The 14313-nt window shown below is 41.3% G+C and overlaps 1 protein-coding gene across 2 annotated transcripts in view; it reads left to right on the forward strand.

The window, feature by feature from the left end:
• Nucleotides 1–28: 28 nt before the first annotated feature.
• Nucleotides 29–14313, forward strand: part of ddhd1b (DDHD domain containing 1b) — a 29577-nt gene continuing 15292 nt past the window's right edge. For both annotated transcript variants that reach the window (XM_079832012.1, XM_079832011.1), the window contains exons 1-7: nt 29–1131; nt 3900–4076; nt 4432–4560; nt 8538–8685; nt 8766–8872; nt 8978–9084; nt 10397–10644. In XM_079832012.1, coding sequence (XP_079688138.1) covers nt 363–1131; nt 3900–4076; nt 4432–4560; nt 8538–8685; nt 8766–8872; nt 8978–9084; nt 10397–10644 — 1685 coding nt within the window. In that variant the 5' untranslated portion in view covers nt 29–362. The remainder of the gene's footprint in view (nt 1132–3899; nt 4077–4431; nt 4561–8537; nt 8686–8765; nt 8873–8977; nt 9085–10396; nt 10645–14313) is intronic.

Here is a 14313-nt window from a genome sequence, read left to right on the forward strand (position 1 = left end):
ACTCGTTCAGACTGATTTTGTGAACAGCAAGAACCGAGTCGACAGAAAGATTCGTTCACGAATCGGACGTCGCTACAGAGCAGAGGGGCTCCACAGGGGAGAAATACAGTCGGCATATTAATGGAAAGTGAACAGGTTGGCGTGTCCGCCCTATAAGTTGAGGACTGTGAGAGTGAATTCGCTTTTAATCAATTGCGTTTCAAGTCCAACGTGTGTGATTGACGCAGCCGTACAGATGCTGGCCGCTTTGGTCGCGCCGGGGGAAGGAGAGGTTTTGACATCGTTAGATTTGTTGTTATTATAATCAGCTGACCGGTGCTGAAATCGCCCCGTTTGAGGTTTTCTAGAAAGCGTTGACAGCGATGAGCGCTTGTCAGGACAAAACGTCTTTGAGTTGTTCGGAAAGCAGGGAAAATGTCAGCGACAGTGAATGGGGAAGGATGGATGATGCGTCGTACACGTCTTGCTTTGACGAACCCACGGACGATGTGATACACGGCGGGATGAATGCGGTGCAGTCGGGCATAGACGGACATCTGCCGCTGCCCCGAGGCCAACGGGAACTCATGCTAGGCCTTGTGGAAGAGGGTTTCGCCGGCTATCATGGCCGTCTCGGTTCTGATCCGGACTCTGATTATCTCGACATCCCCGGCGACCTTAACTACAGCGAAAGCGACGGGAACGTCTCCTCGAAAAAGCGCAACCGCTCCAACAGCTCGCGGCACCGCGGGGAAGTTGTCACAGAACTCGGACCCGAAGAGGTGCGCTGGTTCTACAAAGAGGACAAGAGGACCTGGAAACCGTTTGTTGGACACGACTCTTTGAAAATCGAGTTGGCTCATCGCAAATTCTGCGAACTTAACCCGAACGAGGTCAAACGAAGGGATGCCAGTGAAGAACCAGAGGATTTATTCGAGTCACCGTCAGAATGCGAAGCACCGGCGGTCCGGAGGCAGTCGGCGGCGGCGGCTGCAGCGCAGCCGGTATCCGAGAGCACGGATGCGGGATGCTGCTCAACAGACGAGACGGAGCTGGATTCAGAAAGCATCAACGTGGAGGCAGTATGCGTCCGTGGAGGACTCTACGAGGTGGACATCAAAGGGAAAGACTGTTATCCTGTATACTGGAACCGTGAGTATTTTTACAAGCTTATTAAATTACAGAAATCAAACACGATGCCATAATTCAAACCTATTTGTTATGTTGTGTTTGGAAAACAAAGATATAGTAAGCTCTAGAAACGCCATAAAAGTATCCTAAACGTAGTAGTAGTAGTAGTAGGCTAATCTATATTATTCCAAATCCTCTCTGAAGCCATAGCCTACAATAGTTTGAGTGAGAAACAGCGTTAGGCAAGTTACAGTAAAAAGTTTATTGATTAGCTACTAATTACATCTTGCACAATGTGATTGCAAGGACAGACATGAAACTGCTCTTTTAATTCTTTCAAATAAACAATATACACTTGCAGAAATTATTCTTGAACTGACCAAAGTGTGTAAAGGGAGAAATGCATACATTTCAACATTACATTTTGATGTTAAATCCACTATTGTTTTTTTTATATAGAACTGTCCTATATAGTCTATACAGTATTTAATGCAGTTACATCAGAAGTAACTGTAATTAAAATTACTGAAATATTAAGAGCAACCCCTTAAAGGTCCCATGGCATGAAATTGTCATTTTATTGTCGTTTTTCAACATTAATATGAGTTCCCCTAGCCTGAATATTGTCCCCAAGTGGATAGAAATGTTGATCGGTGTAAACCCGAGTTCTGGCTGTCTTTCTCTGCCTTTGAGAAAATGACAGGCCAGACGAGCCAATCCTGAAGTCTCCTGGTTTGACGTCCAAGCAGGAACGGTTACCTCCCTTTCCTCCGCCCAGAGAATCTGGCACGCCCATGCAAACGCTCGAGAGATCATTCCTTGTGAACGAGTGAACGCTGGCAGTTTCTCAGTGTTTGGATGTACAAATGAAAACAGAAGTCTTTTTTCAGTTCCTTCTGATCTGTGATTAGTGATTTCTTATGTGTAGCTAATTATTTATTATTCGTGCACACACTGCGGCTTCTCTCTCTCCCGACAGAACGGTGTTTTCGTGTTTTCTATCTTGTGAGTCAGTGTTTTTGTACGTCCTCGTCGCGTCTATCGGTTCTAAAATGTGCATACAGTCATGAGTTTCTGCTCAACATCGGCCTCACACACGCCGAAGCTCGGGCTGCACTGGCCGGTGGCCTTCAACATCCCCGACCCCCAGTACTGCATCTGGCCCACAGCGGAGGCACCAAACGCGGCGTGAGATTAAGCAGAAGGGGGGTAAGCGTGAGCATATTCGGGCTAGCCAGCCTAGCCCCACAATAAACTGGATTACATTCGATTACTGCTGTTGTGTCTTTGTTTGCGCTGTGTACTCAACGCGCGTCACTGACGCTTTTATTTTATTTGAAAAATAATGCTATTATCAACACTTACTTTTAACTCGTTCATCTCGACAGCTGTAATGGTACTTTGCATGTGTTACAAAGTTGGTAATAATGATGAAGACGGACTCGGTGTGACTGGGACTCGTGTTTATTCAGAACTCTCAGATACAAACACAATAAACTCGCGCTGACTGACAGCGCTCTCATAACTCAGTAGTTACTATAAATAACTTTGTTAGCAATCGCTGAGCTCCGTCTCTGGTACATTAGTGATGTCCGGGGTTCGCGAACGATCTTTCTTTTGAACCAGTTCTTTTTAGTGAACCGAATCAGTTCACCAAATCGGACTGAATCGTTCTAAACGGTTCGCGTCTCCAGTCAGTGCTGATCCATAATTTACTAAAGTTACTAACTTTCTGACATGAGTGACAGTCCCTCCGACTAGAAATAGATTAATAACCTGAAGTATATGCTGTAACTACAACAGTTCAGACATGCTGAGAACTGATGTGAAGTGAACTCAGGTCCATCCGTCTCTCTGGCAGCAGCTCGTGCCTGCTCGTGCATCGTAGACCTCGTTAAACCACGCCCCCTCCGCTCATTTAAAATGCAAAGATGTCAGCCAATCACAACAGTGGGCGTTTTTACTGAAGTCTCACAGCAGACACGCCTCTTGAAGCAGGGCATTCAGCCACAGGGCAAACAGCAGTATAGAAAAAATGCCTTTTATTTCAAAATTATGACATTTTATGATGTAAAAGTCATACTAACAATATAAGTACACCTCAGGAAACATTATAAAATAATAGAAAAATGCCATGCCATGGGACCTTTAATTAATTTTTTTCAAGGGGAAAGTAATTAAATTACAGTAACTAGATTACTTAGTTATTAATTACACACTGGTGAGAAACAACTGGCATTTTGCCAAACATGTCTGCAGTAGCTCTCAAATCTTATTTAAGCAGCTCTATATCCAAACTTGATCCATCAAAGATGCATAGCGCCAGATTTGACAGCAATGTTTGACTGTTGCTTTCAGCAAATAACACTCAAACAAGGCTAAAATTCTAACAAGAGTAAATGAGACTGAACCTTCAGACGTAGCGTGGCGGATCATGTCCAGTACTAAACACCTTTCTTTTGGTTCTTCAGTGGACGTGAGCCGCGAGCTGTCATACTGTAAGAGCGTGACCCATATTTTCTGACACTGCTAGAACTTTCGGACACTAAGCTTCACTGCAAACTTCAACTTTTTGGATGCTAAGCTTCATCGCAAAGACTATTAAATCGCTGTCTGTGAATATGACACACTAGATGATCAAAGACTCACAATTTCACCGTACGACAACGGAAGCCTTTAGGATCCCAGATATGTCTCACATTGCAAAATGATGACCAATAATCTACAGTGTGCTTAAGTCAGATGAATTGTTGCTTTAGGACAACAATTCGGAATGCTTGTCTTTACAGAACAGGACCACATCCCGGTCATGAGAGGCCAGTGGTTTACGGACGGTACCTGGTTGCCTCTGGAGGAAGAGGACAGTGACCTCATTGAACTGGAGCACCTGGCCCGTTTCCGAGGCCAGCAGATGAAAGACACCTTTGACACGGAAGCGGTGGCCATCACGGTGGACAGCAAAGATGGTAATAGAACATGGAACCAATAGGAATCAGGGTTAGGGAGGCTTTGTACCAGGGGTCAAGCACACAAAAAGGATTGACTTAACATTAAAGCTTAGTTCAGCTGATCCAGAGGCACAGTCATGAATAAGCTACAACCCAATCCAGACATCCTGTTTGTCTCATAACACACATTTGAACTAGGTTAAACTCTGGTGACTTGTATACTACAGAATGGGTATCGATTTTCAGTTGTGTTAGTGAATATTCAAAACGACCCTTAATTGAAATGATCTGATCTAGTTAGACTACTTAAGATTACTTAACAGTCAGGTAATTTGAAACAGACCTGTTTGACTTCTGCCCTTAATTCACTCAGCCATTCACAGTCTGAAACTGAGCCGGAGCCATGTGGACTGGCACAGCGTGGATGAAGTTTACCTTTACAGCGATGCCACCACCTCTAAGATTGCACGGACTGTCACTCAGAAACTGGGATTCTCAAAAGGTTTGTAACACCCTTGATTAATAAGTATATTCTCAATGGTGTTGTTTGCTTAAAGACCACATGAAATGGCTTGATGAGTTCAGTGTTCTAAGTTACTGTATAGCTGCGTTTCCATCGGGGACTTTGGGGTGGTACTCGCAGGCCCGGTTCTACGGGGGTGCTAGAGGATGCTAAGCACTCTCAAATGCAAGCAAAAGCACCCTCAGTTGATACTGTAATAATATTGGCAAAACAGATTTGGCAGATTTGCACATTTGTGTCCGAGTTCTGGAGAGCGTCAAATGCATCTATTTACAGCGTGTTTTTGCAGCAGTGAGTAATGTAGCCAATCACAGATATAGTTGTTGATCTCTCGAACGCGATCAGAATTTTTTTCATTCAGTGCTGAGTTAATGCAGCCTCGCAAAACCTCTCATTAACAAACAAAGTCAAGACACGATGTAAGTAAGAGATTTATTGTTGACAACTTCATTTTTATAACGTAACTTTGTGAGATCGATGAACTGACAAAGCAACAGCATTTTAGTGATCGTAGCGATCTTGGCTCACTTTCGAGGCTACAGTCATTCATCGAATAAAACTATTGTTGCTAAGAGGACCGACAGCCAATCGCATGCTGCAAAGTTTCGAAAGTGACATCTAAATATAAATGCCACTGCACAAGACAGAAATATCATCCTGAGACCCAGAATAGAGGTTTTGCCCCTGTAGAGGACATTATTTAGCAAATTGCTCTGACAACATACAGTTTTAAGTCTGGATATTCTTATGAAATACAAGACATTCTTATGAAAATATTATTACACGTCTTTTTAGTTTATCTATTGTCCCAAAACACTGACTAAAATGGGAATGGCATTTATGGCCATGTTTACACGCATATTGCATAAAGTAAAATGGTATATCAAATTATTCTGTATCTTTCAGAATCATCTTTATGCAAAGTTTGGATGGAAAAAAAAACTTGAAGCAAAAAAATTGATTGGTGAATGAAAAACAAAATCCCATTGTTTGTCTATTCATGTCTTTTAATTTTCTCAATTAATGGGTTCTGGTGTCCTCTACAGTGCACAGGATATAGCATATAACATAGGAATAAAAAAAAAAAAGCCGTTGCTTAGCCTATCTGCACTTTACTATCTAGCACCCTCAATAATTTCAGAAGCACCCTCAGTGATTTGATTCTGGAACCAGGCCTGGGTACTCGGTGTGTTTCGAAGGCAGGAACGGGGGTCTAAATAAAGTTCCGGGTAAAAATGTCCCCCTCAAAACAGACGAGGTGCTTGGGCATTGAACATGCTGATCGGTTGAGTTCACGCAGCATTTTATTTGAACCTAAAAGTCTGTTGCGGTGTGTGCAGTAAGGCCGCGTGTCCACCAAAGCGTTTTTATCCAGATGAAAACGTCTCGCTGTGGGTGCTGCCGAGTGTTTTAGCATCGCAGCGTTTTTTTCAGTTGAGACTCTTTGCTTGTTATGATACGGAATATCCACGGAAGTGTTACTAGTATCTCATTTCACAGATAGTTTTTTTCTGTATTGATTCTATATAAAAATGCTGATACAATGTAAAGTATTTGTTCCATTATTATACTGCTTGTTGTCTTCTGTTGACGTTGTACAGTACAAGCAGAATGTGGCGGTTGGTTGGTGTTCTATTTGTCCCGCCCCTCCTCCACTCTGATTGGATGGCTGGGTGAAAAGTGACAGTGATAAGCGCTGCGTTTTACTCAAAGTAAACTCTCGGCGACCAGTAAAAAAACGCTGAGCGCTCCGCGCTTGAGTGTGAAATACTCACTCAGCTCTTGCGGACGCGTCGAGTATAAACAAGGCTTTACGCTCATTGCGTTCTAAAAACGCGGCGCTCCCATTGAAAACAATTGAATACGCCAGCCAGCTGCGTGAAAAAACGCTTTGGTGGACACACGGCCTAAGGCATTTTTTATAGAATCGATACAGAAAAAAACTGTGAAATGAGATACTAGTAACACTTCCGCGGATATTCCGTATCATAACAAGCAAAGAGTCTCAACTGAAATAAACGCTGCGCTGCCAAAACACTCGGCAGCGCCCACAGGGAGGCGTTTTCAGCAGAGCGCCTAGCGTTTTCAGCTGGATAAAAACGCTTTGGTGGACACGTGGCCGAGTGAGTTGTTTGCTATTCGAATCAACAACAGAGTTTTAAAAATACGACAGATGGACCGACGACGAGGTTCAGGCTTTATCAAGCTTATATGCGGAAGACGAAATCAAATGAATTCAAAACTAATAGACATAAAAACATTTTAAATTTCATGTGGTCTTTAAAGGGTTCACCCAAAAATGAAAATCTGTCATCATTTACCTCATGTCCCTCCACTGACATCTACGAAACTGCCACTTCAAAATGCTTCAAAAAGTTAATAAAGAGATCGTAAAACTAATCTATATGAATTGAGCGGTTTAGTCCAAAATTTAAAATGAGACACGATAACATTATATGATGAACAGATTTAAAGGGTTAGTTCACCCAAAAATGAAAATTAGCCCATGATTTTCTCACGCTCAAGTCATCCTAGGTGTATGACATTCTTCTTTCAGACGAGTAAAATCGGAGTTATATTAAAAATGTCCTGGCTCTTCAAAGCTTTATAATGGCAGTGAATGGTTGTGTTGTTTTTGAAGTCCATAAAAGTGCATCTATCCATCATATGACTGTTCCACACGGCTCCGGTGGGTTAATAAAGGCCTTCTGAAGCGAAGTGGTGCGTTTGTGTAAGAAAAATATCCATATTTAAAACTTAATAGAATAAAATAACTAACTTCCGGCGGTCAGCAGTACGCAAGTCAACTTGCTCTAAAAGAGTAACCCCTGACGCAATGTATGGAAGCATCACAAGCTTTGATGCCTCTCGCGGATAGGGCTGGTCAACAAACTCAAGCCCCTCTTCTCTTATATCGAAACCCTCCGCCATTTCTCTTAAAAAATTCTTGTTTTTAGACTTCTAATTCATGACCGGTGTATTGTTTTGCTCTATCCTCTGCGCTTCTGCGTTCGGCAATATGCATGTGTCAAAGGTTCAAGGGTCAAGGGTTACTCTTTCACCGTAAATCAACTTGTGTACCGCTGACCGCCGGAAACTAGTTATTTTAGTCTATTAAGTTTTAAATATTAATATTTTTCTTACACAAACGCACCACTTCGCTTCAGAAGGCCTTTATTAACCCACTGGAGCCGTGTGGAGCAGTTATATGATATAGATGCACTTTTATGGACTTCAAAAACGACACAACCATTCACTGCCATTACAAAGCTTTGAAGAGGCCGGATATTTTTAATATAACTCCGATTTTATTTGTCTGAAAGAAGAATGTCATATACACCTAGAATGACTTGAGGGTGAGTAAATCATGCAAGAACCAATAAGGTTCAGTCTCATGTGTTACGCAGGACGTTTGCGCTTCAGCAAGAACCAATGAGGTTCATTCTTGTGTGTTACGCAGCACGTTTGAACTTCAGCAAGAACCAATGAGGTTTGTTCTTGTGTGTCAAGCAGGTTCGGTTGAGCTACTTTTTATATTCACTGATCATTATTTATAAATTTAATTTAAAATATCTTCATTTGTGTTCTGAAGATGAACGAAAGTCTAAAGGGTTTGGAATGTAATGAGGGTGAGGAAATGATGACTGCATTGTCATTTTTGGGCGAAAGCCCTTTATTGGTTTTATACCACTGATTCAAGAGAGTATATTATGTATTGACTTGATGTGTAATAATCTAACCCTCGTGAAAAAGAAGTACATTTCAAAACTTTTAATTCAACATTATTACAAAGTGGACATTTTAAAATCTCTTTAAAGTACACTTAGTGGCCTTTTTATTTGATTTGTTTAATATTATATTATCTTTTTTTAAATACTTAAAGCACTTAAGTGCACTACTTTTTTACAAGGGAAGTAAATAAAGTGCATGGTTATCACTGTAGCATGTCTGGTTAGCCTCCAGCAGTGGGACGCGTCTCCACCGAGGTTACGTGGAGGAGGCGGCTCTAGAGGACACGCCCCCTGAAACAACACACATAGTCTTTGTGGTACATGGGATTGGACAAAAGATGGATCAGGGGCGGATCATTAGAAATACAAGCATGTAAGTCCACCAATCACACAGCTGAGTCTGCACAAAATATCTAGTCCTGAAACTAACTGATGCATTTCATTGATGGTTAGGATGCGTGATGCTGCCCGCAAGATGGAGGAGAAGTTGAGGAACTTAACAAATGAACATGTTGAGTTCCTTCCAGTGGAATGGCGATCTAAACTCGCCCTTGATGGAGGTATTGCCTATGGACAATGATAAAAAAAAATTACATTTAAATAAGAAAACTATTCAGTGATAGACATGATTATGGTTTATTTATGATAAACGTCTACTTTTTCAGACACCGTGGACTCCATTACTCCAGACAAAGTGCGAGGTCTGAGAGACATGCTGAACAGCAGTGCAATGGACATTATGTACTACACAAGCCCTTTGTACAGGGATGAGGTGAGACAATCCTCCACTCTTTCATTAATTTTGCTCTTGTTTTCATCTTTATAACCCTTAATAAACTAGACAAGATTTTTAAAGCATCATATTCGTGTTTCTGATGTGAAAGATATACTTAAATTATGCATGATAATGCTGCCTTCTAAAATAGCTTATTTTGACCAAGGCAGCATCACATACGTATAGAGTGGTCGAAGGAACGAGCAGAGAATTAGACTTCCGACATACTTACAGTGTAGTTACCTAAGAAAGTACTAGGTAATATAAGGTAACTACATGGGTTGAGGTTAGGTTTAGGGGTAGGTTCAGGGTTAATACCAAGTTATTTCCCAGTTACTGAAATTACTATAATAAGTACATGGAACAGGACTGTAATATAAAGTGCTACCGCAGACTTTTAAAAAGAGTCCGTATTACAGTAATAAAATACTATATACAGTATGTGTTCTGACACTTAATTGCATATTAATTGTAATTAAATGATAATGCGTTATAGTTTAAATGTGTATTAAATGCAGTTAAAGTGTTTTTCGACCAACTTAAAGGGATAGTTGAACACAAAAGAAGATATTTTGAAGACTTGGTAATCAGACAGTTTACGGTAGCCATTGACTTCCATAGTATTATAGAAGTCAATGGCTACCGTCAACTGTTTGATTACTTTTAATATTACTGTTTGATATTAAAAAATATATTATTTTGTTGTTAACAGGAGAAAGAAACTTTTGTAAAAAAAAATTTAATTCTTTGTTGAAATATCCCTTTAAGTGTGTTAATAAACATAATCATGAAAGTTTTTTCTCTTGAAGTACACTTAAGTTGTCTTATATTATATTATCTATGAGTCTTTTGTATTTGTCTTTTGTATTAAAATATTCCATTCAGTTCAGAAAAGTAAAGATAAAAATAGAATAAAATCATTATTTAAAATAGATAATGTTTGTGTGCAATGTATTTTTATGCTTATTAGAGTATTCTTACACCATTCTGTGGGAATCGATTACTAAATTTCCCATGCACTTCACATGAGGAGTGCTGTTTTTATTCACTGCCTTATGTAGAGACATTTGACGTTACAAATCCTTCACTGATTTCAGAATGCATGCTAATTTACAAGGCAGCTGCCTATATAGGCAGTAGAAAGCATGGCAGGTGACTAGATTTTAGAGTAGAGCTTCTCTCATGTAAAATTTGACTAAATGTCCCACTCATTCACACACTCTGTCCACACTTTTTTTCTAGCGCACAAATAAAGTGTCACACTTTATTTCACGCTCTAGTTTCACGCTGTCTGCACTTGCATCCTCAGATCACCCGGGGTCTGACCAAAGAGTTGAACCGACTCTACATGCTCTTCTGCGAGCGCAACCCAGAATTTGCAGAGAAAGGAAAGGTGTCCATAGTCTCCCACTCGCTCGGCTGTGTCATCACCTTTGACATCATGACGGGGTGGGACCCTGTGCGCTTTGTTCATGAGGAGGTGGTAGATGCCATGGAAGCTGATGTAAGCAGACAAGAGCGTCAGCTACTGGAGGATCTTCGTATCACATGCTTAAGGTTTACAACTAATTATAGTTACACTATACGCTCCCATTAAATTAAATTGCAGACCACTCTATTATAATGGTGCCTGTGGACACGTTATAAACATATTGAAACACAAAAATGGCAAAAAGCAACAAAATGGTCACAGACATCCATCTAGTGTATGTTCACATGTTCAGAAAAACCAGCGCGGGCCCACAAAAACACTTTCGGCGTGAAACGTAGCCTTTTGATTCAATTGTTTGTAAATGAATATACACTTCATCCAATGCTGTTTGTTTTCTGTGTTCTTAAGAGTCTCAACACGGTCTGTTTTACTGTTTTACTTGCTTCAGCAAGACAGTGCTGCAGATTCAGACTGTTTTACAAACAAACGTAATGGAAAGAAAGAACTGACTCAAAAGAATGATTATTTCACAAATGCTTAGCGTCGCTGGGTCAGTCAAGACATAGAACATTTTTACTACTCAGAACATCCTTGAAAGACACTAACAAACTCTCAGCAATCGCACAGCAACACGCTAACAAAAACCATTCAGATGACATGCTAACCACCACTCAAATCACTCTAGCAACACGTTCACAATCAGCCAGAACACTCTAGTAACATGCTAACGTCCACCCAGAGCACACCAGCAAGACACCAACAACCACACAGAACACAGTATCAACATGCTACCATCCACCCAGTACACACTAGCAAGACAGCAACAGCCACTCAGAACACCGTATCAACAACATCCACACAGAACACACTAGCAAGACAACAACAACCACTCAGAACACAGTATCAACATGCTAACATCCACCCAGAACACACTAGCAAGACACCAACAACCACTCAGAACACAGTATCAACATGCTAACATCCACCCAGAACACACTAGCAAGACCGCAACAACCACTCAGAACACAGTATTAACATGTTAACATCCAACCAGAACACACTAGCAAGACAGCAACAACCACTCAGAACACAGTAGTAACATGTTAACAACCAACCAGAATACATTAGCAAATAACCAACAACAACTCAGAACACTGTATCAACATGCTATCATCCACCCAGAACATACTAGCAAGACACAAACAGCCAGTCAGAATACAGTATCAACATGCTAACATCCACCCAGAACACACTAGCAAGACACCAACCACCACTCAGAACACAGTAGCACACACTATCAAGACAGCAACAACCACTCAGAACACAGTATTAACATGTTAACATCCACCCAGAATACATTAGCAAATAACCAACAACAACTCAGAACACTGTATCAACATGCTATCATCCACCCAGAACATACTAGCAAGACAGCAACAGCCAGTCAGAATACAGTATCAACATGCTAACATCCACCCAGAACACACTAGAAAGACACCAACAACCACACAGAACACAGTATCAACATGCTAACATCCACCCAGAACACACTAGCAAGACACCACCAGCCACTCAGAACACAGTATTAACATGTTAGCATCCACCTAGAACACACTAGCAAGACACCAACAACCACTCAGAACACAGTATTAACATGTTAACATCCACTCAGAATACACTAGCAAGACACCAACAACCACTCAGAACACTGTATCAACATGCTAACATCCACTCAGAACACACTAGCAAGACAACGACAACCACTCAGAACACAGTATTAACATGTTAACATTCAACCAGAACACACTAGCAAGACACCACCAGCCACTCAGAACACAGTATTAACATGTTAGCATCCACCTAGAACACACTAGCAAGACACCAACAACCACTCAGAACACAGTATTAACATGTTAACATCCACTCAGAACACACTAGCAAGACACCAACAACCACTCAGAACACTGTATCAACATGCTAACATCCACTCAGAACACACTAGCAAGACAACATCATCCACTCCGAACACAGTATCAACATGTTAACATCCACTCAGAACACACTAGCAAGACACCAACAACCACTCAGAACACAGTATCAACATACTAACATCCACTCAGAACACATTAGCAAGACACCAACAACCACTCAGAACACAGTATCAACATGCTAACAGCCACGCAGAACACACTAGCAAGACAGAAACTACCACTCAGAACACAGTATTAACATGTTAACATCCACCCAGAACAGACTAGCAAGACACCACCAGCCATTCAGAACACAGTATTAACCTGTTAACATCCACCCAGAACACACTAGCAATACCGAAACTAGCACTCAGAACACTGTATCAACATGCTAACATCCACTCAGAACACACTAGCAAGACACCAACAACCACTCAGAACACTGTATCAACATGCTAACATCCACTCAGAACACACTAGCAAGACAACATCATCCACTCCGAACACAGTATCAACATGTTAACATCCACTCAGAACACACTAGCAAGACACCAACAACCACTCAGAACACAGTATCAACATACTAACATCCACTCAGAACACATTAGCAAGACACCAACAACCACTCAGAACACAGTATCAACATGCTAACAGCCACGCAGAACACACTAGCAAGACAGAAACTACCACTCAGAACACAGTATTAACATGTTAACATCCACCCAGAACAGACTAGCAAGACACCACCAGCCATTCAGAACACAGTATTAACCTGTTAACATCCACCCAGAACACACTAGCAATACCGAAACTAGCACTCAGAACACTGTATCAACATGCTAACATCCACTCAGAACACACTAGCAAGACACCAACAACCACTCAGAACACTGTATCAACATGCTAACATCCACTCAGAACACACTAGCAAGACAACATCATCCACTCCGAACACAGTATCAACATGTTAACATCCACTCAGAACACACTAGCAAGACACCAACAACCACTCAGAACACAGTATCAACATACTAACATCCACTCAGAACACATTAGCAAGACAGCAACAACCACTCAGAACACAGTATCAACATGCTAACAGCCACGCAGAACACACTAGCAAGACAGAAACTACCACTCAGAACACAGTATTAACATGTTAACATCCACCCAGAACAGACTAGCAAGACACCACCAGCCATTCAGAACACAGTATTAACCTGTTAACATCCACCCAGAACACACTAGCAAGACCGAAACTAGCACTCAGAACACTGTATCAACATGCTAACATCCACTCAGAACACACTAGCAAGACACCAACAACCACTCAGAACACAGTATCAACATGCTAACAGCCACGCAGAACACACTAGCAAGACATAAACTACCACTCAGAACACAGTATTAACATGTTAACATCCACCCAGAACACACTAGCAAGACACCAACAACCACTCAGAACACAGTATTAACATGTTAACATCCACCCAGAACACACTAGCAAGACAGCAACAACGACTCAGAACACAGTATTAACATGCTAACATCCACCCAGAACACACTAGCAAGACACCAACAACCACTCAGAACACATTATCAACATGTTAACATCCACCCAGAATACATTAGCAAGTAACCAACAACAACTCAGAACACAGTATCAACATGCTATCATCCACCCAGAACACACTAGCAAGACACCAACAACAACTCAGAACACAGTATCAACATGCTAACATCCACCCAGAACACACTAGAAAGACAGCAACAACCACTCAGAACACAGTATCAACATATTAACATCCACCCAGAACACACTAG

Source organism: Gobio gobio, assembly GCF_949357685.1.
Source record: "Gobio gobio genome assembly, chromosome: 12".
In the NCBI taxonomy this organism is placed as follows: domain Eukaryota; kingdom Metazoa; phylum Chordata; class Actinopteri; order Cypriniformes; family Gobionidae; genus Gobio; species Gobio gobio.